The sequence below is a fragment of the Oculina patagonica genome, chromosome 5, assembly GCF_052425735.1.
Source record: "Oculina patagonica isolate OP01 chromosome 5, crgOcupat, whole genome shotgun sequence".
NCBI classification, from domain to species: domain Eukaryota; kingdom Metazoa; phylum Cnidaria; class Anthozoa; order Scleractinia; family Oculinidae; genus Oculina; species Oculina patagonica.
The window spans coordinates 10,613,894-10,641,739 of NC_135762.1; the positions used below are offsets into that span (position 1 = coordinate 10,613,894).

The 27,846-nt window shown below is 38.3% G+C and overlaps 1 protein-coding gene across 3 annotated transcripts; it reads left to right on the plus strand.

Annotated features, from left to right (window-relative positions):
* Positions 1-261: 261 nt before the first annotated feature.
* LOC144655368 (copper-transporting ATPase 1-like) lies at positions 262-27,167 on the plus strand. 3 transcript variants are annotated; one of them, XM_078515610.1, is made up of 19 exons: positions 262-314; positions 387-483; positions 5,753-6,836; positions 8,924-9,136; positions 10,333-10,496; positions 11,066-11,304; positions 12,132-12,297; positions 14,009-14,119; positions 15,333-15,599; positions 16,237-16,470; positions 17,187-17,321; positions 18,454-18,642; positions 20,071-20,253; positions 20,977-21,190; positions 22,179-22,355; positions 23,008-23,150; positions 23,968-24,171; positions 24,899-25,119; positions 25,647-27,167. In XM_078515610.1, exons 2-19 carry the CDS (start codon positions 454-456, stop codon positions 25,846-25,848), a joined length of 4,176 nt encoding a protein of 1,391 aa, XP_078371736.1. In that variant the 5' UTR covers positions 262-314; positions 387-453; the 3' UTR covers positions 25,849-27,167. The 3 variants fall into 3 exon arrangements, with proteins under 3 accessions (XP_078371736.1, XP_078371735.1, XP_078371737.1); XM_078515609.1 differs by lacking the exon at positions 262-314 and having other exon boundaries at positions 327-483; XM_078515611.1 differs by lacking the exons at positions 262-314; positions 387-483 and adding an exon at positions 1,899-2,225.
* The last annotated feature ends 679 nt before the right edge of the window (positions 27,168-27,846 follow it).

Sequence of the window (27,846 nt, forward strand, 5' to 3'; positions counted from 1 at the left end):
TCCATTCCCTATTTTACGTCGCAAAAATAATTATTGTAACTATGAACGTACTTCTTGAAATGGAATAAAGAGCGCAGAAGAAAGAAAACAAAAAAGAAATTTTGTTCCCAGTCCTTAAGAGTAGCTCCAAAACGAGACTCCCGCCATGTCCAGCCAAAAGTGTCATGTGACAGTGACTCAGCATTGCGAAAAGGGACTAAAATAGCACGGGGCGTGAGAAAGGGTTATTAGAACGTGCCACGTAGGCACGAACTCAGAACGAAGCTCACAACTGTGTACCATAGGTTTATGAGCCTTGGCTCCTTGGTTTAAAGGTATACAGTGTCCTCGTTTACAGCACTTCCTTGATCAAACTCACGCTAACACATTTCTTATTGGCTTTGTAGATATCCAGGGAGAAACAACAATTTTACAGCGCCAAACGAGCGAACTCCGTTGATAAAATCCGATGAAATGTCTTCTGAAAGATATTTGGACAACAAGGTAAGAAATTGTGCAATACACACGAATAGTTTACGCTGTACGCGCTCTACAATAAGCATGAAAAATAAATTAATTTTCGTGCAAAAGTTCAAGACAGATAAGGTTTGCTTTCCGATCGAAATAAAGTTTTAAAACCGACTTGGAATATTTTTGTGACTTGAGATTTAAGTCGGTATAGCTGCGCTAGAATCTTTATGTTTTTATGCGTGACTTGTTTTCACGGTTTGCGAAACATAAATTTCTTTCCTAATTTGATTTTCCGTTAAAATAAATAGCAATCTTTCGACAACCGATTTTTGTATCAAACTTCTAGGTCGGATTCTCTTCAACTTTCGCGAAATAGGCATCATCGGAGACAATATTTGATACTTTCAGCGACGGCCTTTTCGTAACCACAAATGAAAATATTCACGATATATTTCTGGTCACGCAATATTATTTTTGAAAGCAGTGCAAAGAACTCACTGTTACTACTGAACAAGACTGAAGCTGAATTGAAAGTCTTGCTTTTAAAGTTCTTCTACTCTGTAGATAGGAATATATCGCTTAATATTGAGATCAGAGTTGTTTATCGTGACTCAACTTGCGACCGAATGGTTGCCGCCGTATACGCAGGGGGTTGCGTGGTTATAGACTTTCAGGAAGTATTGATGCTGCGGTATTTATTGGTTACGTTTTATATTCGCCTTTCTAAGCCTAATCTCTTTGCGTCGTCTTATTTTCTCTGTTATACTGGAGCTGAAGGAAAAACAAAAATAATTAAGAGCATAAACAAATAAATATAAATTTTTAAACTGAACTAGTTTTCTTGCCAGTGGCCGCGCCCCAAGTCGGTTCCTCCAAGAAATTTTAAATTGTTGATCGAGACTTGAAATAGGATCCCCAATAAAGCTGAAACATAATATTTTCTCGTGTAGAATTATGCGATTGCACCTCCAATACTGAACTAGCTATAAAAATATTGGTGAACTCTTGACAGCAATATAAAAAATCTTGTACCCCTTTGCTGTTAATACGTCATGCATACAGAGAAAACGGAAGTTTTAAGTCAATGCTAGTAATATTTTGAGCTTTTGATTGCGTGTTCAAAATATATTATCTTTATATGGTTGTCTGAGTATTTTAATCACGTTTACGAAAATATGCAAGGACAGAAATAAAGATTTTTTAGGCACCCTTGCTTTTGTTTGTTTTATGGGAGGGGAGAGTACTTTAAAGAATTTTATTCAAGTCCATTAAGCAAGCAGATCTGGTGAAATAGTAAATAGTAATTCATTGGTAAATTTCTACATCACCACCGCTGAGTCATAGGGAAAAATTTAGGACATTTTTTATCGCATGTGTAGTCGTACAATAGGACTGCAGATCATGTATATGCCCCTCTGGGCCGGTGTGAGTATTTTCCCAAATTTTTATATCACGTGACAAGTCCCAAGACACGAAGGTGATGCGTAAACATGGCGGATTCAGCCATGCAAAGAAAGAACTTATTCTTCACGGCTAAAAACTGTTTATTTTGCGTTAACGATGTAAGAAATCCAATAGTAGCCGTACCACTTCGGCGGAATATCGAGATTTTCACGTGAACTTGAGAACTCCGGGTCCGGTCGCTGCATACCAGGAGTTTTATTGTTCACGATTTTGTGGAAAAGTTGGTTGCTCAACTCAATTGGTCTGCTCGACTCTCGGTCTGCTCACAACGTATACGGTGATATCAGCCCTTCTACACAATGGATCCACAGGTGAAGTTGAATTTTAAGATTAAAATCAGTCTGAATAGACTCTCAGAGTTTGATTTTTACCACAAAAGTCACATATAAGCTGACTGTACTTTACTGTAATGGTTGTTTATAATTTTCAACAGCAAGCGGTTAGTAATTATTCGGCTATTTTGTCCGTGCCAAATGCGCTCACTACTGTTTACCTGGTAAAATATCAAAATATACCATTCGTAAACTCATTATTTGATCGAGAGTCGAGTTAAACAAAATTAACTCTGCAATATTATTTGGTATTTAACTTTAAGTAGGCAATGGCATGTTTTTGAAAGCGAGCACAGCGACTACAATTTGTAGTGAAATTCTATGGTGCTTTATATTTAATTTAAGTATCCAAAGACTAGGCAAAAAAGTCATGTGATTGTTTTTAACAATACTGATACAATACCAGACTGCTCACAGTTTTATCGAGAAGTGCTAAGGGAAGTGGCTTCTCCAAAAATCTTCAGCAAAACCTGTTTTTGACAATTTTTTTAAGGCATTTATATGTTAGATGCCTTCAGATACAAGTTACCTCTGTATGGTCCTGGCCTGACCAATCAATGAAAATCTATGATCGGAAATCAATCAATATCAATCGATAGTTGTAAGTTAATTGATATTGATTGGTATTGGCCGATGGACAACTAATGGATTGATCACAAACTTGTAAAATTCCCTTAATTTCATTAATTGCTATTGATTGCTATTGATTCCCTATTGATCTATTGAACACGGGGAAAATTAATGTATTCTAATTAAAAATTAGACCATGAGCCTTGTTTTATGTAAGCAAGTTATCAAGGTCAGGTGCAGCCTCGCTGACTATCACTATAGAAAGAAATCAACTTCAATCACTTTTATTGTGTGTGTTCTTCTATTGGTTTTTTGATATGTGAACTAATCAGATTTATGTATTTTTTATCTTCATTTGAACATGCTAAATGTCTAAACAGTCAGTTAGATTTTGGCCAAATTTTGTGTATGATGTCCTGTCCAATCCTGTTTGGGGAGAACTCACTTAAAGTCATGGTTTTTCACAAAAACGTGTAGCTATAGCTTGCGCCACTGTCTGTTTGACGTGGCTGTCATTCTATTATAATACAGTCAACTCTCTATTAACGGACACCTCTATAAGACGTCCGGACACCTCCATTAGACGGACACCTGGTGTCGGTCCTGTCCCTGCCGTTTTTCAGTCATTTTACTGTAACTAAACTTCCTATAAGACAGACACCTGTCTAAGACAGACAGTTGGAGCCGGTCCGGAAGGTGTCCGTTTTAGAGAGAGTTAACTGTAAATAGTCTTTGCTTGGTTACTTTTGTTTCAACCAGTCCACATGTGACATGCAGAGGGTTGTTGTTGTGCTGTTGCTTTGGCAATAATAATTCCCAGCAGTACTAATTCAGTGTAGATTAAAACTATAATCCTTCATTATAAAAATAATAATCTTTTAAGCATGTACTTGGTATTATAGGGTAATTACAGTAACATAAAAGTAAATCTTCAACATATACGGGTAAAATGTAAAAAATAAAAAAAAAATAAAAATGTTTTTAGGGACGGGTATTAAATTTTTGAAGTAAAGATTAACCCAAGCAGGCCTACCTATACTATTATGTCAGATCATAGCAAGTAATGTGCTGGTGGCTGAAAAAGTTCAATTTTTTTTTTTGTTTTAAATGTGGCTAACTGAAATTTAGCCAAGGTTAAACTTGAGACAATATTTTCTGGCCAGCGGCTGCTCCCCTGAAGTTGGGGTGGCCTCGGGGTTTATTCAGGGGTTTCAGTAAATTTTACAGCTCTCCCATTTCACTCGCGTTGTCTTTGGAGCAAGTTCTGTCTTTTTGCCGTTTAGTTCCCACCCACCCTTTCCCATAGGTAAGTACCGATAAGTATTTTAGTTTTTGCCTTCCACTGAGTTTTTTCTCTCAGTGTGACGGTGCCTGGTAGTTGCCGTTCCCAGGGTTGTCGTGGTTACCATTCGCGCTTGCTGGCAGCTCCCACATAGTGTCAGGCACCATCCCCATACTCATCTATTGGCAATGAGTTTAAAGTTGGCAGCAGTTGGCAAATTCTCTGGCCATTTTCATTACAAAAACTTGCTAAATAAGAATAAAAAGGTAAGGTTAAGAAAACTTATCACTAACATGCAAATTTCATTTAACACTTCTGATCTCTACTTAGATACGAATTATAAAATGTTAAAAATCAATGTATTTTTTTTTTCAAATGAAACTTCCAGCAGCGAGTCTAGAAACTCCTTTCCATGTACTTCAGTGTCTAACCTTTTTTGTGACATTTTATTTTACTAAAGGATATCAAAATAATAAATATCAAACTTCCTTGTTCAAAGGATTTAATATTTTTAATTTTGCTTTTGAATTTTTCCAATCATTTGCATATTAAATTTTTCTTTTATTATAATTATAAATTGTTCTTTTATCAATCTTTTTTATCTCTTTTAACTGACAGTGAAATGTTGAAAGTGATTCTTAAACATAATTTAATTAGAAGGCAATTTATCATTTTTGTAAGCTTACAGTTGGTGGTCTGAATAATATTCCTCTCTTTGACTTGAACACTCTCAAGATACTTGCTACAATATTGTATACCAGTTGACGTTTTCTATTGCCAGTAGATCGTGGTGATACATTTGTACAGATGTCTCTGAAAAGAATGATGTTTAAAAAACACACCATCCTATTGGCCTTCTTGTTTCTTTAAATCAATACAGCTGGCGTGATCTCACCACAGGTGTTAAATATGCATATTTTTTGGCTAATTGTCATTCATTCAAGAGTGTGGTATTTGTCAAAGGCCAAAAGCCAATATTTAGAATTCTGCCAGGCTGTCACAAAAAAATACAAGATACTGTCCTTTTGTAAGCCTTTTGTTTGAGTGGGCAGAGGGGAAACAGGAATATATGCTCTAATTTTTTCTTGTTCACTGCAGAGAATTCATCCTTCAGAGTTTTCTTAAATTCTTGGTGAGAATTTCTTATATTTTAAGCCATATTGCTGTTAAAGGAAGTACGTTTTTAATTATCATACAGATCAATTGAATTTGGTTTTTTGTGTTAAATATTTTTATTTCAAAACGTTCCTTGAATTAGTTTTAAACGTTACTTGAATTAGTGTTAAATTACTATTATAATGTCTGAAGGAAAGAAAGTGCAAAGCTGTAAAGTTTTGTATAAAATTTAAAACAAAACGAAACAAAATTATAACCATGTTAAGACTTATTATTTTAGATTAATATTATATAAGAAATTTATTTTCTTCAAAAAAAAAACTATTTCAAAGCAGTATTTAATATTTATTTAGAAGAATAGAGGCTACGTGGAATAAGTAGTTGAGTAAGTAGGTGCCTTTCGACAGTGTGGTCCATATTGGTATCTGGCTAGAAGTTATACAAAACCATACAATGTATTCTTTGTTCTCTCTGAAGTCACAAAATCTGAGATTAACACTTAGCAGAAGGCTAATAAATTTATATTTGTTTTCAACAGATTGCTATAAAAGGCAAAGGGGGAGCTATCTCCTTCCCTGACGAAGGTGAAGACATCTCAAAGCTCAACGAGGAGGAACTAAGAGTTGCCTACATTGGTATTGAAGGGATGCACTGCAATTCATGCGTAAAGAACATCGAAGGAAACATTTCTACCTTAAGTGGTGTGAAGAAAATTGAAGTGTCTCTTGAGGAAAAAGAAGGAAAAATTACTTACTCATCGAGGCACACCACTGGAAAGCCATTAGAAAAAGCTATTGGAGAAATGGGGTTTGAGGCATCACTGAAGCGAATTGTCGATGTTTTGACGCAGAATGAAATAGCTTTATCAGAGGACAGGATAATAGATAACAAAGAGGCTGAAAGCCTTGAGAATTGTCACAAGAATAACAGTGAGGTGAAGATATCTGTAACAGGAATGACTTGCCTTTCTTGCGTCAGGACCATTGAACAAGGCATGACCAAGCAGCCTGGTGTACAAGCCGTAAAAGTTTCACTTAACAATGAGGAAGCAGAAATTACCTATGACCCATCATTAAATAATCCAGCTACTCTGAGAGAAGCTATTGATGACATGGGCTTTGAGGCCTCTCTGTTGTCTCCTTCGCCCTCCCCTCCCCCAACAAATGATGTTCAGATGGTCATGATCAATGTGGAAGGAATGACATGCAATTCGTGCGTCCAGACTATTGAGAAGAACATTTCTAAACTTGGCGGTGTGCAGTCAATTTCAGTGTTGCTTGCAGCAAAGACAGCTCAAGTGCGCTATTCACCTGGAAAAGTGACGGCCGAGCAGTTGAGAGAAGCCATCGATGATATGGGATTTGATGCGCGTTTGATAGGGGATGACATCTGCAATTTAAACAAGGATGTACGTACAGCGATGATAAGTGTAGAAGGAATGACCTGTATGTCATGCGTAAAAACAATAGAAGGAACTATGTCAAACAAGCCTGGTGTGCAAAGCATCAAAGTTTCCCTCACAGACAAACAAGCTGCCATAGAGTATGATGAGGCAGTGACTACTCCAGAAGATTTACGTGCTGGGATTGAAGATATGGGATTTGATGCATCATTCTCTCAAGGTAATCCATCTAGCACAAAACTCTGAAAATAACTACTAACTGTGTTTATTTTTGTTCAAGAAGATTTTTGCTGAGCTTTAATATTGTTCACGGGGGAAGGGAGGGGAGGGAGGGGTAAGGAGCTATTGTTTTGGTGGGGAGTCCCATTGAAAGAGATACATTTTCAATGTATTTTAACTTAAAGAAAATGTACCTTGTATCTGGGGCTCATTTCTAAGGGGGATTTTGTGCCATGTAAGAATGCTTTGTGGTACATGTATCAGTAGAAAGTACAAGTTTGTACTTCCCTCTTGGAACTACATGCACATGAACATAATTTATTAAAATAATATTTTTCTAATTAAAATCACTGTTTTCCTCAAGGTAAACTTAAAAAATAAAAAACTTACTAAGTGAAACTTGAATCACAAAAATCAGTGCTTAGATGACTTGAAGTATAAATTAGTTAAGTGTATAATTTCAAAAGTGGGTTATTGCAACTATGCTAAGTGATTGGATTAAAAACTCTTGCCACTTTTAGAAGTAAGACCGAAACCAATTGTGATTTGAGATTATAATAAATTACAATGGCCCTGTAGGTGGAAAATAAAACAACAACAAAACATTTAGACACCTCAAATTACTCCATGAATTATGATGAAGTTTTTTACTTACAAACTAGTGCTGTTCATTTTTGCAATCCATTCTGGCACAGATCTATAAGTGATCAATTGAAGGTAGATATTCTTGGTACCTGTTTAAGTCAATTGGCGTAAAGGAGAATTGTGTCTATTGACCAAAGTGGTTGATTAATTACCCGTGTAAAATACAAGCAATATGTGACTGAACATTAATATTCATGAATGTAAAAGACATTAAAACAGTTTTGCTTAAATGTACTGTACTTATCAAAAAGCAAGAGAATTTAATCTTTGGTCCTAAATGGATGATCTCTAAAAAATGTGATTGTTGCTGGGAATATCACAAAGTTGTTTACATGGAGAGATGATGTGCCTTAATTGAGGTTCACTGGGCAGGAATTCAGTTTTGATGAGATACAACTTCAATAAAGTAAGCTTGTTATTAGTTTTCTGGTGTGGGTCAAATCTTAACTGTACTACATGTTATTGCTAGAAGTTCAAATTACAAATTTTCCTTACAAATAACAATTTATTGAGGGGAACTTCCTTTAATCAATGTTAGTTGTGGGAATTTGATGGCACATGCACTGTACTCGTGAAGACAATAGTACTGGTTGTCAGAGACTGATCTGAACCATGCATCCCGAGCTTAAACCACTACTATTCCATTACAGTACAATGGTGCTAAAACCTGCCAAAAGAAGTTATCAAGACCAAAAAATATACACTAGTGGGTTTAGTACATTAATTTTCAACTTCAAACCTTCAAATGATTTGAAAAACACTTGGAGGTTGAAGTGGGTGGGCAAGGCAGGTCTACCATCAGGCAATAGCCCATGGCACAAACAACCTGAACCCCTTACACTTGAACCCAGACTCCCAGCCAGGTGTGAGAAAAAGGTTTAATTTATGCTTTATTCATTCCTCAGGCAGGGAATATCACACTTACATAAAATTTACATCTAAGTTTAAGTACTGTAATACAATGAGTTCAAGATCAAACAGCAAGTTTTTACAGAAATACTATGGATCTGATATATGTTATGGCTCAATTTTTCCCTTGGTACAATTTGGTATTTTCGTTTGTTCTGACTGGTGTATGGTAATATATGCTATATATGCATATGCAAAAACAGAGTGACTGAATAGTGCTGTAAAGGCCCGTTTCCACTGGCGATTTTTGTCGCACAACTCAATGCAATTTTTGTCGCACCAAAGTTGTATCAACTTTCGAACAGGTTTGAAACTCCTGCGATATCGCATCAATTTTATTGCCGCTTCTTAAAATGGGTGCAAACTCGCAGCGATTTCATGGTGATTTTATCGCTGCGATATCGCAGTAGACTTCATGCCACTTCGAATTCAGCACGACAAAATTTGAATTGAGTTGCAGGACAAAAATTGCCAGTGTAAATGGGCCTAAAGATAGTTCAGCCACTTAGGTATTGTTTGTATTGTTATCACTAGATGGCCAGGAGTCAAAGAATGAGGAGGGTGCCGTGGCCGTTGAACACAGCTTGGCAGGTGATTGGCAGGTGACGTTCAGTAAAAACCGCGACACTGTAAGGAGCATGGAGTCATTAGGTGAAGAAGACCTGGACAAGATCTATCTTCATATAACAGGCATGACATGTGCCTCATGTGTGGGGAGCATTGAAAAAGGCCTTATGAAGAAAAAGGGTAACTAAAGCTGTTTATTATTAAGCAGTTTAATTGGTTTGTCGATCAATGAACACATTTTCAAGCTAGAAAAAACTGTGGCCATGCAGATCTTTGCAACACTTTTTTGGAGGAATCTATGCAAACTATGTATAGTGCAGTTAAGTTATTTTTACCTCTTTAGGTTTTCGATTGTTTCCTTCTGTTATGGATCTGAGCCATTACAGGGCTGCAAATAACAGTCGGCCATCGGACATTCCAAGGCTGACCAAAATTTGCTCATGTCCAACAAAATCCCAAGTGTGGTTGGACGTGATGTCTGGACAATTTTTTGAATATAAATCATAACTGATAACTTGTAAGTGATAAAATTCGTCCTTTTGTTTTTGGTGATGTCCAACCACAATATTGTTTTGTCTGACCAAGATGGTGTCTTAGTAGGACATATGTCCTTTTAAGTGAAAAAAAATTAATTGTATAATTGCAAAATTAATTATCCTTTAAGTTGACCAAATTTGGAAAACTGATGGCAAATTTCTCGTTTGTAGAATGTTTGTGGTATGTGAAAGAATGTTTTCCTCATTGTGGAAGAAAAATTTTAGTGTCAAGATTCAAAGAATTCTGGTCCCAAGAAATTCAGAAAATCATAGAAAATGTGACATCGTCAAACACACAACATTCAAATGTTTGATTTGCATAGGAGTGGGAATTTTTTTTGCATCTTCTGGTTATCGGCTATTTTAGTGTTTGAAGATTTACTAAAACAGTTATTCTTCTCTGACTTGGCAGTTATGAGCTGATAATAACCAACAAGGCCTATGGCCTTGCTGATGGTATATCAGCAAGAATCAGGCAATATTCTGTGTGATTGCATCGGATAAATTGTTATGAAGCCAATTCTTGTGCAACATGTCACAACTAAAAATAATTGTTCCCAAGGACAAGTTGCATGGGACATTGCCTAGTAAGAGTAGAGTTACTCTAAAATTAAGTGTGGTTCTCAGGTACTAAGGCTAAGGCTGAGGCTTGAAACAAACCATGGTTCGTTAAATCCTGTCAAATAAAGTCATTTAATGTATACTGTACTTACAGTATACATGTATTTCAATTTTTGTGAACAACCTCATCTTACACTATCCTGTCAGTGGATAGACAAAATATTTTTATCATCCTCAGCTACAATGTAAATATTATTCTATTTTTGATTTTTCCTCTAGGAATAAACTCTGTCCTTGTTGGTCTGTTGGCACAAAAAGCAGAAGTCAAATTTGACAAGAAAAGGATCACAGCAGATGAAATAATCTGTCATGTGAAGGGATTGGGATACGGCTGTGACTTGATGGATCAAGCTGGTCAAGGACAGGGAACAGTTGACTTAATTGTAAGTTTTGCACTATGATAAAACTGCAGTACCACATGATAGTACAGTTTACAGTATTCAGGTTTTGCGTTTGTTGTCACGGTTGATTGATTGTGCTGCAAGGCGAAATGACTGACATTGCTAGGCGGGAATGACAAGACTATTACTAGAAGAGGTATTCATGTCTTGGATCTTATTAATATTGAATCGCCATAATAAGATCCAAGACAGAAGTACTTCTTCTAGAGGACATTCATTCTCACCTAGCAGCAACTGTCATTTTGCCTTGCAATGCAATGCCAATCAATCAACCATGACAACAAACCCCACATTTGAGACCATTAAATGCTCAACCTGAATCCTCTAGCTGTTATAATTGCTTTCAGTTCATTTAAATAGTACACACTATAGGGTTTCAATCATCCAGCATTTCTATGAGCAATAGTCAACTCGGCTATCCCTCACTGACCATTCGCTCATAGAAAACTTGAACTTAGGCTCATAAAAGTGAAGTCTCTTCTTTAGTACCGCTAATAAAATAAACAAAATTAGTACAAGACAAAAACTTTTTATTTGAATTCTGTTTGCAGATAACTGGTATGACATGTTCATCCTGTGTGCATTTGATAGAATCTAACATCAGCAAGAGACCAGGGATACTGCGAGCATCAGTTGCCTTGGCAACCAGCAGTGGCCGGTTTGTGTTTGATACAGAAATGACAGGTCCTCGGGACATCATTGAGGCAATTGAGTCACTGGGTTTTGGAGCATCTCTGGACACCAATGATAAGAAAAAGGACAGGATAGACCACTCAAAAGAAATAAGCAAGTAAGAGTGCTGGACTTTTTATTTATTATATAATTATAATTGGTTTTAATTGGTGGTTCCTAAATAGATAGATAGATGGTTAATTGAAAAATACATATGCAGCCCAAGGGCTGAATTGCATATTTTAAAAAACTAATTAACTATTTACAATGCTACAATCTTTAAGCATCTTTGTGTCAAAAATGATTACAAGTACTGTCAATGATCAGGGGTTTTGAATCTTTTTCTTAGTTTCTACTCCTGATAGGGTGGGGGTTATACAAACAAGATACCATCTTGGGACCACGTGTCTTTTTGTAGAGTGATGGGTCCTGTCTGAGTACAATAGTTTTGACCATTTACCGAAGCCACCAACTGGAGAGCTTGTTTTGCATTTTTTGTCATTGCTGTATGCATGCATTAAAGTGGTTTTCACTTGAGTGTCAAAAATTGTTCGTGTTTGCATTGGTTTTGCATTACTGCACTTAGTACTTGGTTTAAAACTCTTACTCTACTTTCTTATAGCCAATCAGAAGTAAAACCAAACCAATCATGACTCCTCGCTCACACGCATTTTCTTGCACTTTGTGCCGGCTACATGTGTTTGCTTTGAGTTTTCATTGGTCCACTGAATTGTCTGTGTCCTTTGTGATTGGCCAGAGTGATAACTTTGGTTTCAGTTTTACAACACTTAATTGAAAACTGCTCTACCTGATGTTCATTAACGACTGTAGAACTTATTTTCTGTTTCATGTCATCGTGTTTAAAGAAGTCACCATGCAGTATTCCTTTGCACGGAGCCAATGGATTGCTAGTGTTAATGTTGCTGGTTTTTTTTCCTCTTGCAGATGGAGACGATCCTTTTTGTTTTCCTTGATATTTGGAGTGCCGACATTTGTCATATTTATCACCTATGTGATCCTGGATGAACTGGAAAGGAGACCAAACCAAATGGTGTTACCTGGACTGTCCCTGGAGAACTTATTGATGTTTATCCTGTGTACTCCAGTCCAGGTTAGTTTGAACTACACATGAGGGGGGCGTAAGGGTTTGCGGTGATGCGGTTTTGCGTTATTTTTCGTGCGGTTTTGCGGTAATTTTTATTTTAAAATGCGGTATTGCGGTTTTACAAGACTAAGCGGTGTGCGGTTATTACAAATTTTAGGTCGCGTTAGTCGGTGAGAAAATTGTCTGCGGTAATATGATACTCTTATGTTTCCACTAGATCCTTTCATATTCGGTTTTTTTTTTTGCTTCAGTTTTAACTGAAAACAAGCTTGAGCCAAGTGTTTTGTTTTAAAGCATATCAGCTTACACAATCAGGGTTCGTTATTACCAAACTTGTCCTGTGGTTTGTAATTGCAGCCTGTTCCAGTAAATACTTGATGTGTTTAACTGTTTTATCCAATGATACGTTGACTTGATGACATTTCAGGCCAGATCCAGTCTTATCTACCGTTGTTGGTCATTTGAAACTGCGGTTAAATTGGTATTTTGGTGAAATTTGATGCGGTTTGCGGTTTTGTAGCGTATTTTTGTGCGGTTTTGCGGTTTCCGGAATCCCCTTACGCCCCCCTCACACATGAATATAAAGTTAAGTCTGTGTCCAGCTATGTGGCTCATAAAACCAGTCGAGAGCTTTATCACCAGTTTCTGTATCATTAAGCAACCAGGAGTATTTCTTTTCCTCCCTGGATGGAATGCTATACAATCACAGGTTAACCCTCAGCATTATGTCAGCCGTACCCATTTATTTACCTGGGTAGAGAGAGGAACTAGAGACCATGGCCAGGGCTCAAACCAGGACTGCTTGATCCAGAGTCCAGTGTGCTGACCATTAGCCACTGCATCTCCCAGCACACGTGTATATGAATCTGCATTAATTTCAACAAAAAAAGTTACTACAGTAAACACCCGCGTGTAAGAACCTAGTGGTTTAATTACCTGCTGGCAGAAATTTGCCATTTTAATACCCCAAAATATAAGAACCTGTTTAGCCAAGCAAATTTCAGCAGGTTCTTATATGTGGGTTATAGAAAATTTTTATGAACATTTTTAACAGAACATCCCAAACTGTATTTACAAATAAAGAAAAGACAGATTCACATAGACTGTAATTGTCTTCTTTGGACCTTGCATGAGGCTTGAAGCAATACAGTTATGAATAAATGCTGTATAATGAAGGACCAAACCCATTTTTTTCTTCTCAAACAATCAAAAACTATGGCTCCTCCTTAGAAATTAAGAACCTTATTAAGAATCTGCTTATCCTAAATTACCAATAACTACCCCCAAATACAAGAACCTATTTTGCCAAACTTAGAAAATTGTAGGTTCTTACACGCGGGTGTTTACTGAATTAGGAAATCGGTGTATGGTAATTGATGATTTTGGACCACAACCTTGGTTGAGCGCTTAATTGTTTGATAAGTGGCACAAGGGATTTCCGCAGCCCACATTAACTTTTAAACTGTTACAAAAGTTAATAAAAACTAACAGCGGAAGTCTAATTGTATTACCATTACCAAGCGGTGGTTCTTTCTGTTAAATTACATGTATTTAAACATCATTAAAGTAGTCCAGGACACTAATGTTTGAAAGTAAACGTTTTTTTTTTATCATGCTCATTTGTTGTGTCTAAGACAAGTACTCAAGTACTAGGGAAATTGTTTCTATGCTACAATATTTTTAATAAACATCTTTTTTGCGTCATTTTTTTTTCTAGGTTTTCGGTGGACAGTATTTTTATGTGACAGCATACAAGGCCCTAAAACACAGGACAACAAACATGGATGTGCTAATCATGTTGGCCACCTCAATAGCTTATGTTTATTCAGTGAGTACTTTAGTTCAGTGATTGCTTGCACATGTATTTCAGTTCCAGCCACACAATGGTCATTTGTTTTAATGCTACACATTTTGTTTTGAGGAATAATTTGGCAATGCTTCTCCTTACTTGCAAGCTTGAAAATGTAATATTGTAAGGAGAAAATTTAAATTTAAATTTTTCCGGTATTTTATTCTTAACCAAACGACATGTATGTACAATCAGTACATAGGTATATGTTATTCATTTAGCACCATTGAACCCATCGGGAATCATGCAGGGATCCAAACTGTTTGTATGACATGCGAGATCTTAACATCTTAATTACCAGCTTAACACTGTAACCAGAGTGTTGGGAGCTGAATTACAGTGTTTTCGACAGACTTGTGCTTGACTGGAGAAACCAGTTCACCCTACTGCCAGCAGCTTGTGGTTTACAGTTTGTACAGTGGCAGTGTGTGATGGCATATTTTGCGACATTTCTAGTTAAGGGGGGTCCTTCTTAACTACAGATCTAGAGCAGTTGCTAAGGAATTTCTCAAGATGGTTTTTGGTGGCAAGCTATTTTGAAGCGTTCGGCAATGCTTATGATGAATTTTTGGTGGGGATGACAACTGAATTGAAAAAATTGATATTGCACACGCTTAACTAGTGCCAGTCCCAAACCGCGCACTAGAATTTGAAATCCCTAAAACTTTTGAGAGAAAGGTAAAGTTACGATTTTTTTCAAAGAATTAGAGATAACATATCTTTCTTCATAATCCTGCGTATGGAATTACCATTTACATGTAAGAAAGGAACGCTACTGAAGAAAGGCCAAAAATACGAGTCTTTATTACGCCATAACTTTAATAATAATGCGCATTTCCTAAAAACCATACGAAGCATTAAGCACATGGACGTTTTTTATCTGTTGACACTGATTTTAATTCTTATATCCAAATGCCCTTTCAGTTTTAGGTTTTTTTCTATTCTGGTCACGTGACTTGTCAAATATGGCCGTGTTTTGAAACTTTTGAAGGACTCTTCAATAGAACTAAGTTGTGCAAAAATCTCATCCATAGGAGGTTCGGTTTCTAAAATTTGACGGTCAGGAAATCTTTCTTAGCAACAAGTTGGTAGTTAAGAAGGACCCCCCTTAACATCCTAAGGTGTGCATTAAAAATGCATTATTCTATTAGTAAAGGATCCTGTTTCTCACCCCATTTCTGTTCGCTGTCAGATTATTGTTGTTGCTGTCGCCATGGTGGAGCAAAGTAATCACAGTCCAATGACATTCTTTGACACTCCTCCCATGCTGTTAGTGTTCATATCTCTTGGTCGCTGGATGGAACATGTGGCGAAAGGAAAGACATCTGAGGCACTTGCTAAGCTGTTGTCATTACAACCCTCAGAAGCTCTGCTGGTCAAACTTCAACCAGGGACAATGAATGTGATCAGCGAGAAAGTCATCAATGTTGACCTGGTGCAGCGTGGAGACGTGCTTAAGGTACTTGTTCTGCCAAGACTTATTTGCAAGTTATGTCTAGACTGCAAACTATCTTTTGTTTTTTCTTGAAAAACTGAGCAAAGAGAATGTAAAATCCACGAGCAGTATTGTGGGTGTGGCAGAAAATTAAAAAAAGTTGGACTTGCTACACTCTAAGGCCCCCTACACACTAACGTGTTTTCGTTGATGCGTTTTCACTTGTCGTTTACACTGATACAATCAAACACGTCCATCAATTTCACTGAAAATGTGTATATTTCTTGAAAATGCTGTATTGGAGTGAAGACAATTCAGAATGGAACCCTGTCGTATCAGTGTTGACGATGAAAACGGAGGCTTTCGAAAACGCTGCGTTTGTTCGTATCAGTTTGGACAATAGGCGAAAAACACATTGACAACAAAAAAGCATTTGTTAAAACTGTGCATCAGTTTTGGAAGTAACATCGCAACTGCTTACAGTCCACTGTGTACCCAGAGTGTAACGGCAAAGTCAAAAGAAAATTTGTGGCCACTAGAGATCATACAAGTATAGTGTTGCTCCAACTCCTCCAAGCATTTTCTACAATCCCGGCTTGAAAAGCTCTTAAATCGCATCAAAGATAACAGTTTAAGATGTCTTTTTGCTTTTTTCTGTCAGGTTGTTCCAGGAGCCAAAATACCAGTTGACTGCAAGGTACTCCAGGGAACATCCACTGCAGACGAGTCTCTGATCACTGGTGAATCCATGCCTGTCATCAAGAAACCAGGCGACTCTGTGATTGGTGGAACCATCAATCAAAACGGAGCCCTATTGGTGGAGGCAACTCACGTGGGTCAGGACACTACACTGTCACAGATTGTGAAGTTAGTAGAGGAGGCACAGACCTCAAAGGTAAGAATACAATTATTTGGTTATACATCCAGATTTTTGCGTAATAGAAAATGCATGTACATGTTATCCTGTTCCTGTGGCACAAAAAGGTTCACTCTGTCCTTCGCAAAGTTAATTTTCCCTGCTAACTCGCTTACAGGGGTTAATTCTGTCTAATGGCCTGTAGTACGAAAAGGCTTGGAACGTTTGACCCCTTTGCTTGGAACGTTTCTCTCCTTAATTTCTAGTCCATTCCAGGTATCCTACCCAACACTTTTGTTAGATTGCTGTAGCAATTCGCCAGTTATTTATACTTCGGTGTGAAAAGGGTTAATGTGAATATGAAGTGTCTTGCCCAAGCCTCGAGCCATGGGTCCATTGCAGGGTACCTCCCCCTAACATTATGTCGCCGGTAGCCACTTTATACACTTGGGTGAAGAGAAGCACTATGAGAGTCAAGTGTCTTGCCCAAGAACACAACACAATGACCCCAGCCAGGACTCGAACCTGGACAACTTGATTTGGAGTCCGGCGCACTAACCATTAGGCCAGTACGCCTCCCATGTCTTGCCCAAGAATACAACACAATGACCCCGATCAATGCTAGAGCTTGGTACCCTTAATCCGGATTTTACTGCAGTAACCATGTTCAGATTATGGAATGTCACATAAAGATCAGTCTATGTAATCTTTTTTGTTTCTGCTTTCTAAAGAGAAGTTTTAAAACTCTTTTGCAGGCACCAATCCAGAAGTTTGCAGACAAGTTGTCAGCGTATTTCGTTCCCACTGTTGTCCTTATCTCAATCCTGACATGGGTCATTTGGCTTATTATTGGATTTGTTGACATCACGATACTCAGGAAAACCTTCAATGTAAGTGTTATTCGTCAGTAATGCTATGTGACATTTATTCATGTCAAATAGTGGAGTATAACCTTAGATAGCAAATAGGCCTACACAGCTGGGAAGTTTTATAGCATGGAACCACAAGCAATCCTGCCAATCTCAGCCGGTGAAATTCTGGTCCCAGTTTCCCCAACAATTCGCCACACATGGATTTTAAGATTGATATTCCAACCATTACTTAGGCTACGTCACGAACAACACATTTTTACTGCTCAGTTTTAGAGTAAAATGTCTGTTTTGGGAAACTGTCGGTGGGCTGTCGGTGGCCTGTCGGTAGTCTGTTGGTAACCTGTTGGCCGACAGTTGACCGACAGTCGGTTAGCGGGAGCTGTTCTTCACAATTACCAAATTTTTCAAATTTGTTGTTTGAAATTTGCCCTAATCTTTATCAGTCGAAACCATTCTTGGTTATTTTCGCCTTTTTATTGCTCCTTTGTTGTTTTTCTATGTTAGAAAACTATTATTTTAAGGTTTCCTTCAATTTGAAAGGAATCTCCTTTAAACAGTATTTCATTGTATAGTTGGCCTAGTTCAGGTTTTCAAACTCTTCATTGCCGTATAAATTTTGAGAAACGTTAGCCTAAATTTAAGTTTAATACTTTGTAACTGCCTCCAATTTTTCAGTCAAATGCACTCAGCAACAAATTTAGCTGACTTAGGCCCGGTTCAGACGCCGTTCTTTTCATGAGCCGAACTCAATTCGAATTTGGACCGACCCAAATTGACAAAAGTACGCCTCTTGATTCAGACGCCGTACTTTTTGGCCGTTCCGAGGCCGTTCCTAATACAGTTCCAATAAAACCAGTCAAAATACATTATAATAATTTATGAATTAGGATCGGCACATGAAAAGTACGGCGTCTGAATCAAAGTCGTTCCAAAGGCGTTCCACAGGCAAAATTCACGGCCAAGCCAGGCGGGAAGAACGGGTGAGCCGTTCCAAATTGAAATAGCCGTTCTAATTTGATTCAGACGCCGATCTTTTCATGTACTTAATTCAAGGAATTAGGTTCGGCTCATGAAAAGATCGGCGTCTGAACCGGGCCTTAGTTTCTGATGTCTTATGTCTAACCACCTGTACGTATTTTATTCTTTAAAGCCTTACACGGACAACAGGATAGAGTTTGTAGTGGCCTTCGCCTTTCAGATCGGCATCACAGTGCTGGCCATTGCTTGCCCCTGCGCTCTGGGTCTGGCCACCCCTACTGCTGTCATGGTAGGCACTGGTATTGGAGCTCAGAATGGAATACTGATCAAGGGAGGTGAACCACTGGAAGGCGCACACAAGGTAATCTTGCGCTAATTATTCAAGTTTATCGTTCGTAATCGATCCTAATCTTAGCCATACTTGTTCCTTTTTGGTTTATTTGTTACTCATAGGCGTTTTTCTATCATAAACTATTATTTTAAGCGAAAAATAACAATTCTTGTCACAAGGTCTGAAAAATTTGTAAGCAAAGCTTTCGACTGTATGGCACAGTCTTCATCAGCGGTTAAAGTGAGCTCACGTTTTGTGACGCACACCTTGTGACAAGAATTATTTTTCGTTTATTTACAACAAAGGTCAAGATGAACGTACATAATCATATAATCTTAAGGTTTCTTTTGAGCTGAAGGTAATTTTATACGTTTCAAAAAGTGACTTCCCTTTTAAAGTATAGGGATTCGGTTTATAAACACTCTCTGCGGTTATGGGTATTTGACAGTGTAAGATATTATCCGATGTCAATTGCAAAACATTCCCTGGTCACGAACCCCATTCAAATATAAAGTAAATCAAACTGTAGAGAACTAGAAAATGGAAAAATGAAAACTTTGGTTGGTTAGCTTGGTTTAGAGCAGTTTTCAATTGAGTGTCGTAAAACCAAAACCAAAGTAATTACTCTGGCCAATCACAAAGGACACAGACAATCCAGTGAACCAATCAAAACTCGAAGCAAATACATGTAGCTGGCACGAAGCGCGGGAAAACGTGCGCGAGCGAGTCACGATTGGTTTTGGTTTTAGTTCTGATTGGCTGAGAAAGTGGCGCGAGGTTTTTAAGCCAATCACTAAGCGTGGCAATGCAAAACCAAAGCAAACGCAATTTACTTTCGACACTCAAGTGAAAACGCTCTACCAGTTCCATCTAATTGAACCCCAAATAATAGTTCTCTGATGTAGATAAACCCAAACGAATGTTAATAAACCATGACGTGAAAAGGGGAGAGGGGAGAAAAGAACAACATGCCGTACACAGGGCTCGAGACTAACGGTAGCCAACTAGCCAAAGGCTTAAAAATGCAGTTTTGCTAGTAGGTTTTGCCTTCACTAGCCAGGAGTAAAAAATCAGGCATTAGTGGAAGAAACTGCATTTATTAAAATCGTCCCAGAGAATAAAACTAACAAAAAACTGTTAACTTATAGATGTCTAAACAAAATTCAGTTGACAAACGATGTACATGTACATTATAGTAAAGAACAAAGCCCATTTTTAAGGAAAAAACATGAAGATTAAAGGTTTAAACATTATCGGACATTGTTTTCACCCTCCCACCCTCCCAAAAGAAGAACATGCGGCAGTAGAATCAGTTTGCAGTGAATGAAAGCATCACTAGCCACCGGCAGTTAGAAAAAAGTTAAGTCTCGAGCCCTGGCCGTACAAGCCCTTTAGGTTTTCATTATCTGAGAAAGCGTGTTTCAGTGTACTCACACAGGAATCGTCCAATATTTTCAGGTTAATGCTGTGGTGTTTGACAAGACAGGCACCCTAACACACGGCTCCCCTGAGGTGGTGAAGACAGCCCTGTTTGTTAAACCAGCTCAGTGTAGCGTGGAAATGTTGCTGGCCGTGACAGGCACTGCAGAAAATCACAGCGAGCATCCAATTGGTCTGGCCATTACCAATTACGCTAAGCAGGTATGTTAGAGAAAATTGTAGCTTCTGACGATTGAATGACTTGGAAACGAATAAGTCAAAAATTAATATCCTCACGGCAAGATAGAGAGGCTTGTTTGTTGTAATGGGATGATTAAGGACCATTTAGACGTTCTTTGTCGGCAAGACTTCGTAATCGCACCCTTTTTCGCGAGACTTTTTTTTATATTTTGATAGGTTGTTCAGTTAAATGTGGTATAATTTTTGTACCCTTTCCTTGGTCCTGGGCCGCTGCATAAGATGATGAACACCTTTTCATATATTTTTTAGCCTCATCGAAAAGGTGGTTTTTATTATCTAGCGTAGCACAAAGTCTTACAGCTTTAGAACCAATAGTTGTAATTTGCAAGAATACAGATTATGTTTTTATGATGTTTTCTGCATTAATTTGATGACTGACTGACACATCCTTGGATTAAGCATTTCACATAAAATAATATAGTTTTAACATAATTTAAGAAACATAATTTTAATATATTTGTACAGTTGTTAGCTTAGTTTAAAATTGTAATTAGGCTTTTATATATAAATATCCAGGTTTTAGTTAGGTGTCTACGATTAGTAGAGGGGACTTTTCCCCTCAGCTACTGTATTTTTGACACGAAAATTAAATTATTATTATTATCTCTTGTTAGTGACATTCAGTCATGATAAGTTATGGATTAGAGCGTCATGTAAGCTAAACATTTCTTCACCATTCATCAGGAACTTCAGACGGAGACTCTGGGTCAGTGTACTGACTTCAAAGCCGTGCCTGGTCACGGTTTGTCGTGCAAAGTCAGCGGTATTGAAGCGATCATGAAATCCAAGACTGTCAAGGACAAAAACAAGAAAAACCTGACTGTCAAGGTTGATGGGGTGGTGATGGACGAGAGCTCGGATATTGATCCAACATCGGTGATCAGTGGAACCGATAATGGTAGGCAACATCCCAGGATGTACTGATTTTACGTTGTGGAGGTTTATCTGCTTCGTGTCGTTATTAATTATCTAAGATCTTCGATCAAAAAGAGTCAAAAGTGTGCGGTAAATTGGCCGCGCGCAAACTGGGGGCGAAGCGCACGCCGCCGCCATTTTTTTCGCGCGTCTTTTCAGCTTTCTGCATGCACAACGTTGTATTAGGGAAATTAAGAACTCTTCGTAGTCTCATCGACTTATTGTGCAATTCGATTTAGAACATTTTCTAATTGCTTGGGCAAGGTGTTTTGCATGGGGCTAGGGAAACAAGGTTATGGGTAACGTGGCATTTCTAGCCTTAAGTAATTTTATAAAAGCAATATAAGCTCGCCGCTTTATGTTTTCATTGCTGATGTTTGAGAGAAGTCGAGAAGTTACATAGGACTTTGCTTGTGGCTGAAGTTCATTGAATTTTCCAATTCTATTTCTTTTTCCTCTCCCTTTCATCTTCGACCTTAAAACAGCTAGTAAATTACCGTATTTATTCGATTTAGCGCCCAACCTCGAATAAGCGCCCACCCTGTGGGTAGAAAAAGTTAATAAGCGCCCAGCCTCGAATAAGCGCCCACCCCCACCCCTCAAAAGAGGGCACAAGAGGAGTATGACTATTATACTGATGATATAGAATTGACTAAGTACTACTGAGTGACTACCCAGAAGACCGAGTTTTCTTAATATTTTAAAGAAACTTTCAATGAACAGTTAAAATTTAGCTTTGGTACACTCTTCCCGCTTTGTTATTATATATTGTTTTCTTGCAAAATAAACGTACTTCTTGACCTAAAAAATGGTGAAAATTTAATAAGCGCCCAGCCTCGAATAAGCGCCCACCTCGAATAAGCGCCCACTCTCAAGGTCCAAAATTAATAAGCGCCCAGGGCGCTTAATCGAATAAATACGGTTGAGAACCGTTCCATATCAGCTTGGTGACATTGTTTTTTATTTTGCAGCCGAAGGTCAGGCTAAGGAACAAAGCGAGACCCCCAAAGAGCCAGTGGTTTGTCACGTGATCATTGGTAACCGAGAATGGATGCAGCAGAACGGCATGGAGGTCACTGATGAGATGGAGGACGCCATGCAGGAGCATGAGGAAAAGGGACATACCGCTGTACTCATCGGCATAAATGGTAAGAACTCAGCAGAAATATTCACATTTCATCTTTCTTTGGTATCCTGTGTAGATGCTGTTTTTTTGCTCGTCACGCTATCTTCGGAAAAGATTGCGTGACGAGTTCGAGTGAAGAGAACGAAAGCTATCGCTTTCGTCCGTTCTTTTGCTCAGTGAAACATTGCCAAATGTTTCACTGAACAGTAAATCTCCGATTAGCTGCCGTAAATCCCCGTTTGTAGCACTTCTTTAAAATTAATGTGGAATTGTAATTCGTCTGTAGATCTTAGGTTGTCTAATGTTCTCCATCCGCATTCCTTTGTGGCTTATCGCCATCTTGTTTTTCCTTCTTTAGCTAGTATACTATCATCACTATTATCGAGGTGTTTCCTTCTACTTGAAGGTATTTTTAACATTTCAAAAATGCTTTAACTTGCATCGCATGATGATACGTAACAAGTTTGGAGAAAACGCTTCGTCGTTCTAAAACACCGTCTTTGAGAACTGGTTAAGCTCGTATTTATCTTACGAGAATACAAGTTCATTTGAAAACTTTTAATGTCTGATTAGACATTAAGCGGCAGCTAATCGGGGATTTACTGGAAATGACAGTTGTGCATCCTTGTAGCTCTGAATTCTAACGATTATGTATCGTTTTTTTTTTCTTGTAGGTGTCCTTGTAGCCATGATGGCAGTAGCTGACACAGTTAAACACGAAGCTCAGGCGACAGTGGCTACTCTGAAGAGAATGGGAATACGTGTTGTACTGCTGACTGGTGATAACAAGAAAACAGCCTTCGCTATCGCCAAGCAGGTCAGTATTGACAAAATCGGTTTCCTGGTTCGCATGACCAAAAGCTCTAATGTGTGTGTTTATAAAAAGGCAAGTTGTTAGCAAAATATTAAGAAAGTTCTAGTGCTAAGTCTGCATGCACTATGTTAGTGGACGAACATGACCACTAAAAGCAAACAATTTGTGTCGCCCAAGTTTTGTCCAAAATATTGTTCTTTCTGAATCACATTAATGCTATAATATTTCAGGCTTTATTATTATTATAATCGCTCCCAATAAATATTGGTCTTTCTGAATGACAAAAAAAAAAACACTAGAGAGCGAAAAAAAATAGCAAATCTGAGAAATTAAACTTCCGCAAGAAATGACGATGCTATTTGAAAGCTCTCCTTTTCTGTCGTCATTTTGATACGCGTCACGTGACACGTCTTTTCGATACGTTACGAGTGAAATATGACTGTTACCTCTGATGTAAGGGAGGGGTGGTGGTGGGGTTTGCATAAAATTATTTAAGTTTGTGTTTTTTTTTTGTTTAGGAAGGGAGAAAAAAAAAAAAAGGCCTGATGATTAGTGCGCTGGACCCCGGATCGAGTGGTTCGGGTTTGATCCTAGCGGGGGTGATTGTGTTGTGTTCTTGGGCAAGACACCACCCAGGTTTATAAATGGGTACCGGCGGATTTAATGCTGGAGGGTAACCCAGCGATGGACTAGCATCCTATGCAGTGGGGAGTAGAAATACCTCTAGTCGCTTAATGCCACCAAAACCGGGATAAGTTTCGACCTGATTGGCCACTAGGCTTGAACACAGACTTAACCCTGTATCGCGTTGTTCCTACAGGTTGGAATACAGCAGGTGTTCGCTGAGGTTCTGCCGTCACACAAGGTGGAAAAAGTTCGTTCCCTTCAAGAGAAAGGCTTTGTTGTAGCCATGGTAGGAGATGGCGTGAATGACTCTCCTGCACTGGCCCAGGCTCATGTCGGTATCGCCATCGGCACCGGGACAGATGTGGCTGTGGAGGCGGCTGATGTCGTGTTGATCAAGGTAACTAAGTCATGAGAGTGATCAATTTGTGATTTCTCTTTACAGTATTGGCACAATGTCACTCAGACAGGTGACGAGAATATAAAAAAATTGTCGACTGGAGCATTTCGTTTTGATGTAGCAGTAAGTTATCGCAGTTGACACTGATGTTATGTGATCAGTGATAGGCTCCCGGATAAACTGGTAACGTTTAGATAACCATACGATAGAAAGATTTTTGAGAATGCATACTCTCTCTTTTCGCATTATTATGTGACATATCCGAAGTAACCGATCGAGTAAGCACTGTTTTTTTTTTTTTTGCTTTTTCTTGCACACGAATCCAAACAGGGTGCGTCGACAGCTGTGTTGGGGGTTTTATTGCACAACTATAAGGAAACGAAACGGACCATTATGTGGAGTAGTCTTCTCTGCAGTCGTTATTTGAGATCAGCTGCGAACGTTCTCCCTAGTAGAGTATAGAGCAAAAAAATTAAAATTGGCGAGTGGAGTGAACCAAGCGCGGCGTCGGAGAACACGCTCGTCTTTCTGATCTTTTTACGGCTCGCTCAGCGCGTGGTTTATTTATTTATTTTCCACCCAGTACCACACAAAGGACCCTATTCACAGGGCACTTAAAACCCAATCAAGTGGTCCCACTGTTAAATCATTAAGAGACAGGTGCATCAGACTCCTGTCAACTATTTGTTAAACTCTTACACTTCTGTTACCCTTTGGCCGTTTTCAGAGCGATCTAATGGATGTAGCCGTTGCAATCGACTTGTCCCGCGTAACAGTCCGAAGAATTTACATCAACTTCTGCTTTGCGCTCATCTACAACATGATCGGTATCCCGCTGGCGGCCGGGGCATTTGAACCCTTGGGCGTGGTCATGAAGCCGTGGATGGCGAGTATCGCTATGGCGGCGTCTTCTGTGTCTGTTGTTGGATCGTCACTCATGCTTAAATTGTAAGTTTTCAAAATCTTTAGGTCTGATATCATTTGACCTCGAGATAGATGCTTTATTAAAACTAAATTGCAACCCGAGGGTTGAATAATATAGTTTTTTACAAAAAAATTACAATGGTTAAAAAAAAGTTAAAACTCCTTATATATACATCTTCTGTAAGTTCTTGAAAAGGTTTATTTCCAGTCACGGACAGACGAACCTTTCGTTACTTAGGAATATCCGTTTAACAAGAATTGCATGCTGTGAGCCCATTCATCATCCCGCTTGATAAGGACACCCTGTTAATAGCGCCCCCTGTTTTTGTCTCTGTGTTCGTTACATTTTTCGGGCTTTGACTTTGCGTAGATGTAATGACTGTAAAACTCATCAATAAGGAATCTCTGAGTTCCCGTTTACCCCTTCTTCAGAATGAAATCAACCAAAACTCAACGTCACATAAGGCGGCCGAACTCGCGGGAATTTCCTTGCAAACGTGACTCACGAACCACTTTATTCACTGACAGAGTCATTTACTTTTACTCTCTAGGTACAAAAAGCCCGAAGCAGACGAAGGAGAAATGGGTTCAAGAAATCCATTCTCGTCTGGTTACACCATGCTGAACACAGCTCCTAACGACTCCCAGGAGAGTCAATCAGAAGGTCTCTTTAGCAAGTACAGAAGACGGACTCGTTCCAGCTCTAACCCGGTAGAAGGGAAGAGATTTGCGTTCATCGCTGACGAAGCTTAACTTTTTTATGACGAGAATCAGTCTACAACACGAAAGTCAGAAAACAAGTGACTAAAATTAATGAATTTATTAGAAAGTAAGGGAACACAAAAGTCTAGGTAACTTATGGGAATGTAGATAAAGTTACGTATCAAAGGTCAGATCAGATTTTGTTGCCAGGTCAGATTTTGTTTCCGTATAGCACTGTTGAATTTTTTTTATTATTTTGTTACAAATATTTGTACAATATTTGTTACAGTGGGGATTTCTTTTGTCAGGTTTGTTGGGTATTGAAGTAACGACTACTCGAGGGACGGTTCTTTTCTGATACGAAATGATGATTATAAATATTTTATATAAGCTGACATTTTAAACAATGCAATCGTAGAAATATAATTTTGAAATACGGTAGTCTAGCGAAAGATGATCAGTTCGATAACATCAAACGAATTAATTTGATTTTTAATATTTTGTGCAGACATATTTTTGTAAAGATATAAATTGGTTGCATTGTAGTAATACCGTTCGATTATTAATCACTATCAAGTAATATAATGGGTTTTTTTTTACACAAAACCAATTACAGTGGAGCAACGTTCATACGACCAACGTTGGACCTTAAAAGTGTGATCCTAATGACCTATCAACAGTGTTCTTAAAATAAGAAAATGAACGACTAAGCATTTTCTTAAGGCCAAAATAAAGTGGCCTTAACGAGGTGGTCGCAAGGCGTGGTTCTGCTGTAAAAATGGTTGTTGTAATTAATAAAACGTAGCTGAAGAAACTATTATAATCAAGAATGTGGACGGCAGTATCTTGAATTTGGTTGTGAGGTGAAACTGGAGAGATAAAATACTGCTCTTCTAACTTGCATTTTATACCCACCTCCCCCTATCCCACACCTCTTCTCTCCGCCTTCTTCCCCCTCCAACCAACACTGTCTCCCTACACCAAACTTTTCACTTTTTAACTGCGGTCAAATATCATACTCTCCCCAGTTCTCCTCGCTATTGTATTCAAGGTTGCCACCACAGTAAAACAGCCCAGACATTTTAAAGGATTGTACATGACATATATAGAGCTTGACATAGTTAGAAACTATTCGTGCACAATAAAGTGCTGTTGCTCTTCTGTTTGATATTTTGTCAGCCATTTCATATTACGTTTTTTTGTAAAAAAAAAAAAAAAGTTTTCATTTAAAAAAAAAATAAGAAAAAAGTAAATTGCAGGAAAAAACAATATCATAAGACAATATCATTTAGCAGCAGAAAATAAAATGTATGCCAATGTAATAAGTATAGAATAAGGTATTTTATTAAAAATGAACGAGTTCAAAATTATTTGTTTGTACATTTATTTTCCGTGCCAGCAGCTCCCCGTACCTATGTAATGTAAGTAATCAGTTACGAAGTTTCCACGAGAACTACAAGCCCATCGACCACGCCTTTCAATTCAGGGGGAGGGGGATCATGATGCCGATGACTATATTTACCCTGCACGGTACCAAGATCAAAAAACAATTTTCCTTACAGATTTACATTTATTTTTAATTAATACCAATAATGAGAATTTTATGTTACATCAAGGTATTCCCTAGTTGATGTCCTTATGATCTTGGCCATGAGATGTAAGCGTTGAAAAATGCCAACTATAAAATTATGTACTTCAGCTGTGCGGACCTCTGTCAGGCCTGCATTTTAACAAGTTTTAAAATAGAAAGCATTACGGTTTTGCATCTTTTCTCCATGTGAAACCTAAGATTGATGCTTCAATTGTTGGTGAAGGCATCGGTACAGATTTATAAAATATCCTCTATTTTGTTTTCACTTCTTCAGCTTCTTACTCGAGAGCAGCGTATGCGCGGCTCGAAAAAAAATGTCAGTTGACAAAACTCACGCAGTGCGCAACCCTCGCCTGTCATCGTGCTACTCCACAACTCATTGAACACCTGGAACAGACCGGAACAGGCTATGCCCGAGGGAAAACTCGTCGGCCTTTTTATATGGTCTCTTATGGTCA

Excerpts from the sequence above, each read along its gene's own strand:
- LOC144655368 (XM_078515610.1), top strand. The coding sequence starts at position 454 with ATGTCTTCTGAAAGATATTTGGACAACAAG. Across the intron at positions 14,120-15,332 it reads CAATAGCTTATGTTTATTCA|ATTATTGTTGTTGCTGTCGC; the intron begins GTGAGTACTTTA and ends GTTCGCTGTCAG. Across the intron at positions 24,172-24,898 it reads CTGATGTCGTGTTGATCAAG|AGCGATCTAATGGATGTAGC; the intron begins GTAACTAAGTCA and ends GGCCGTTTTCAG.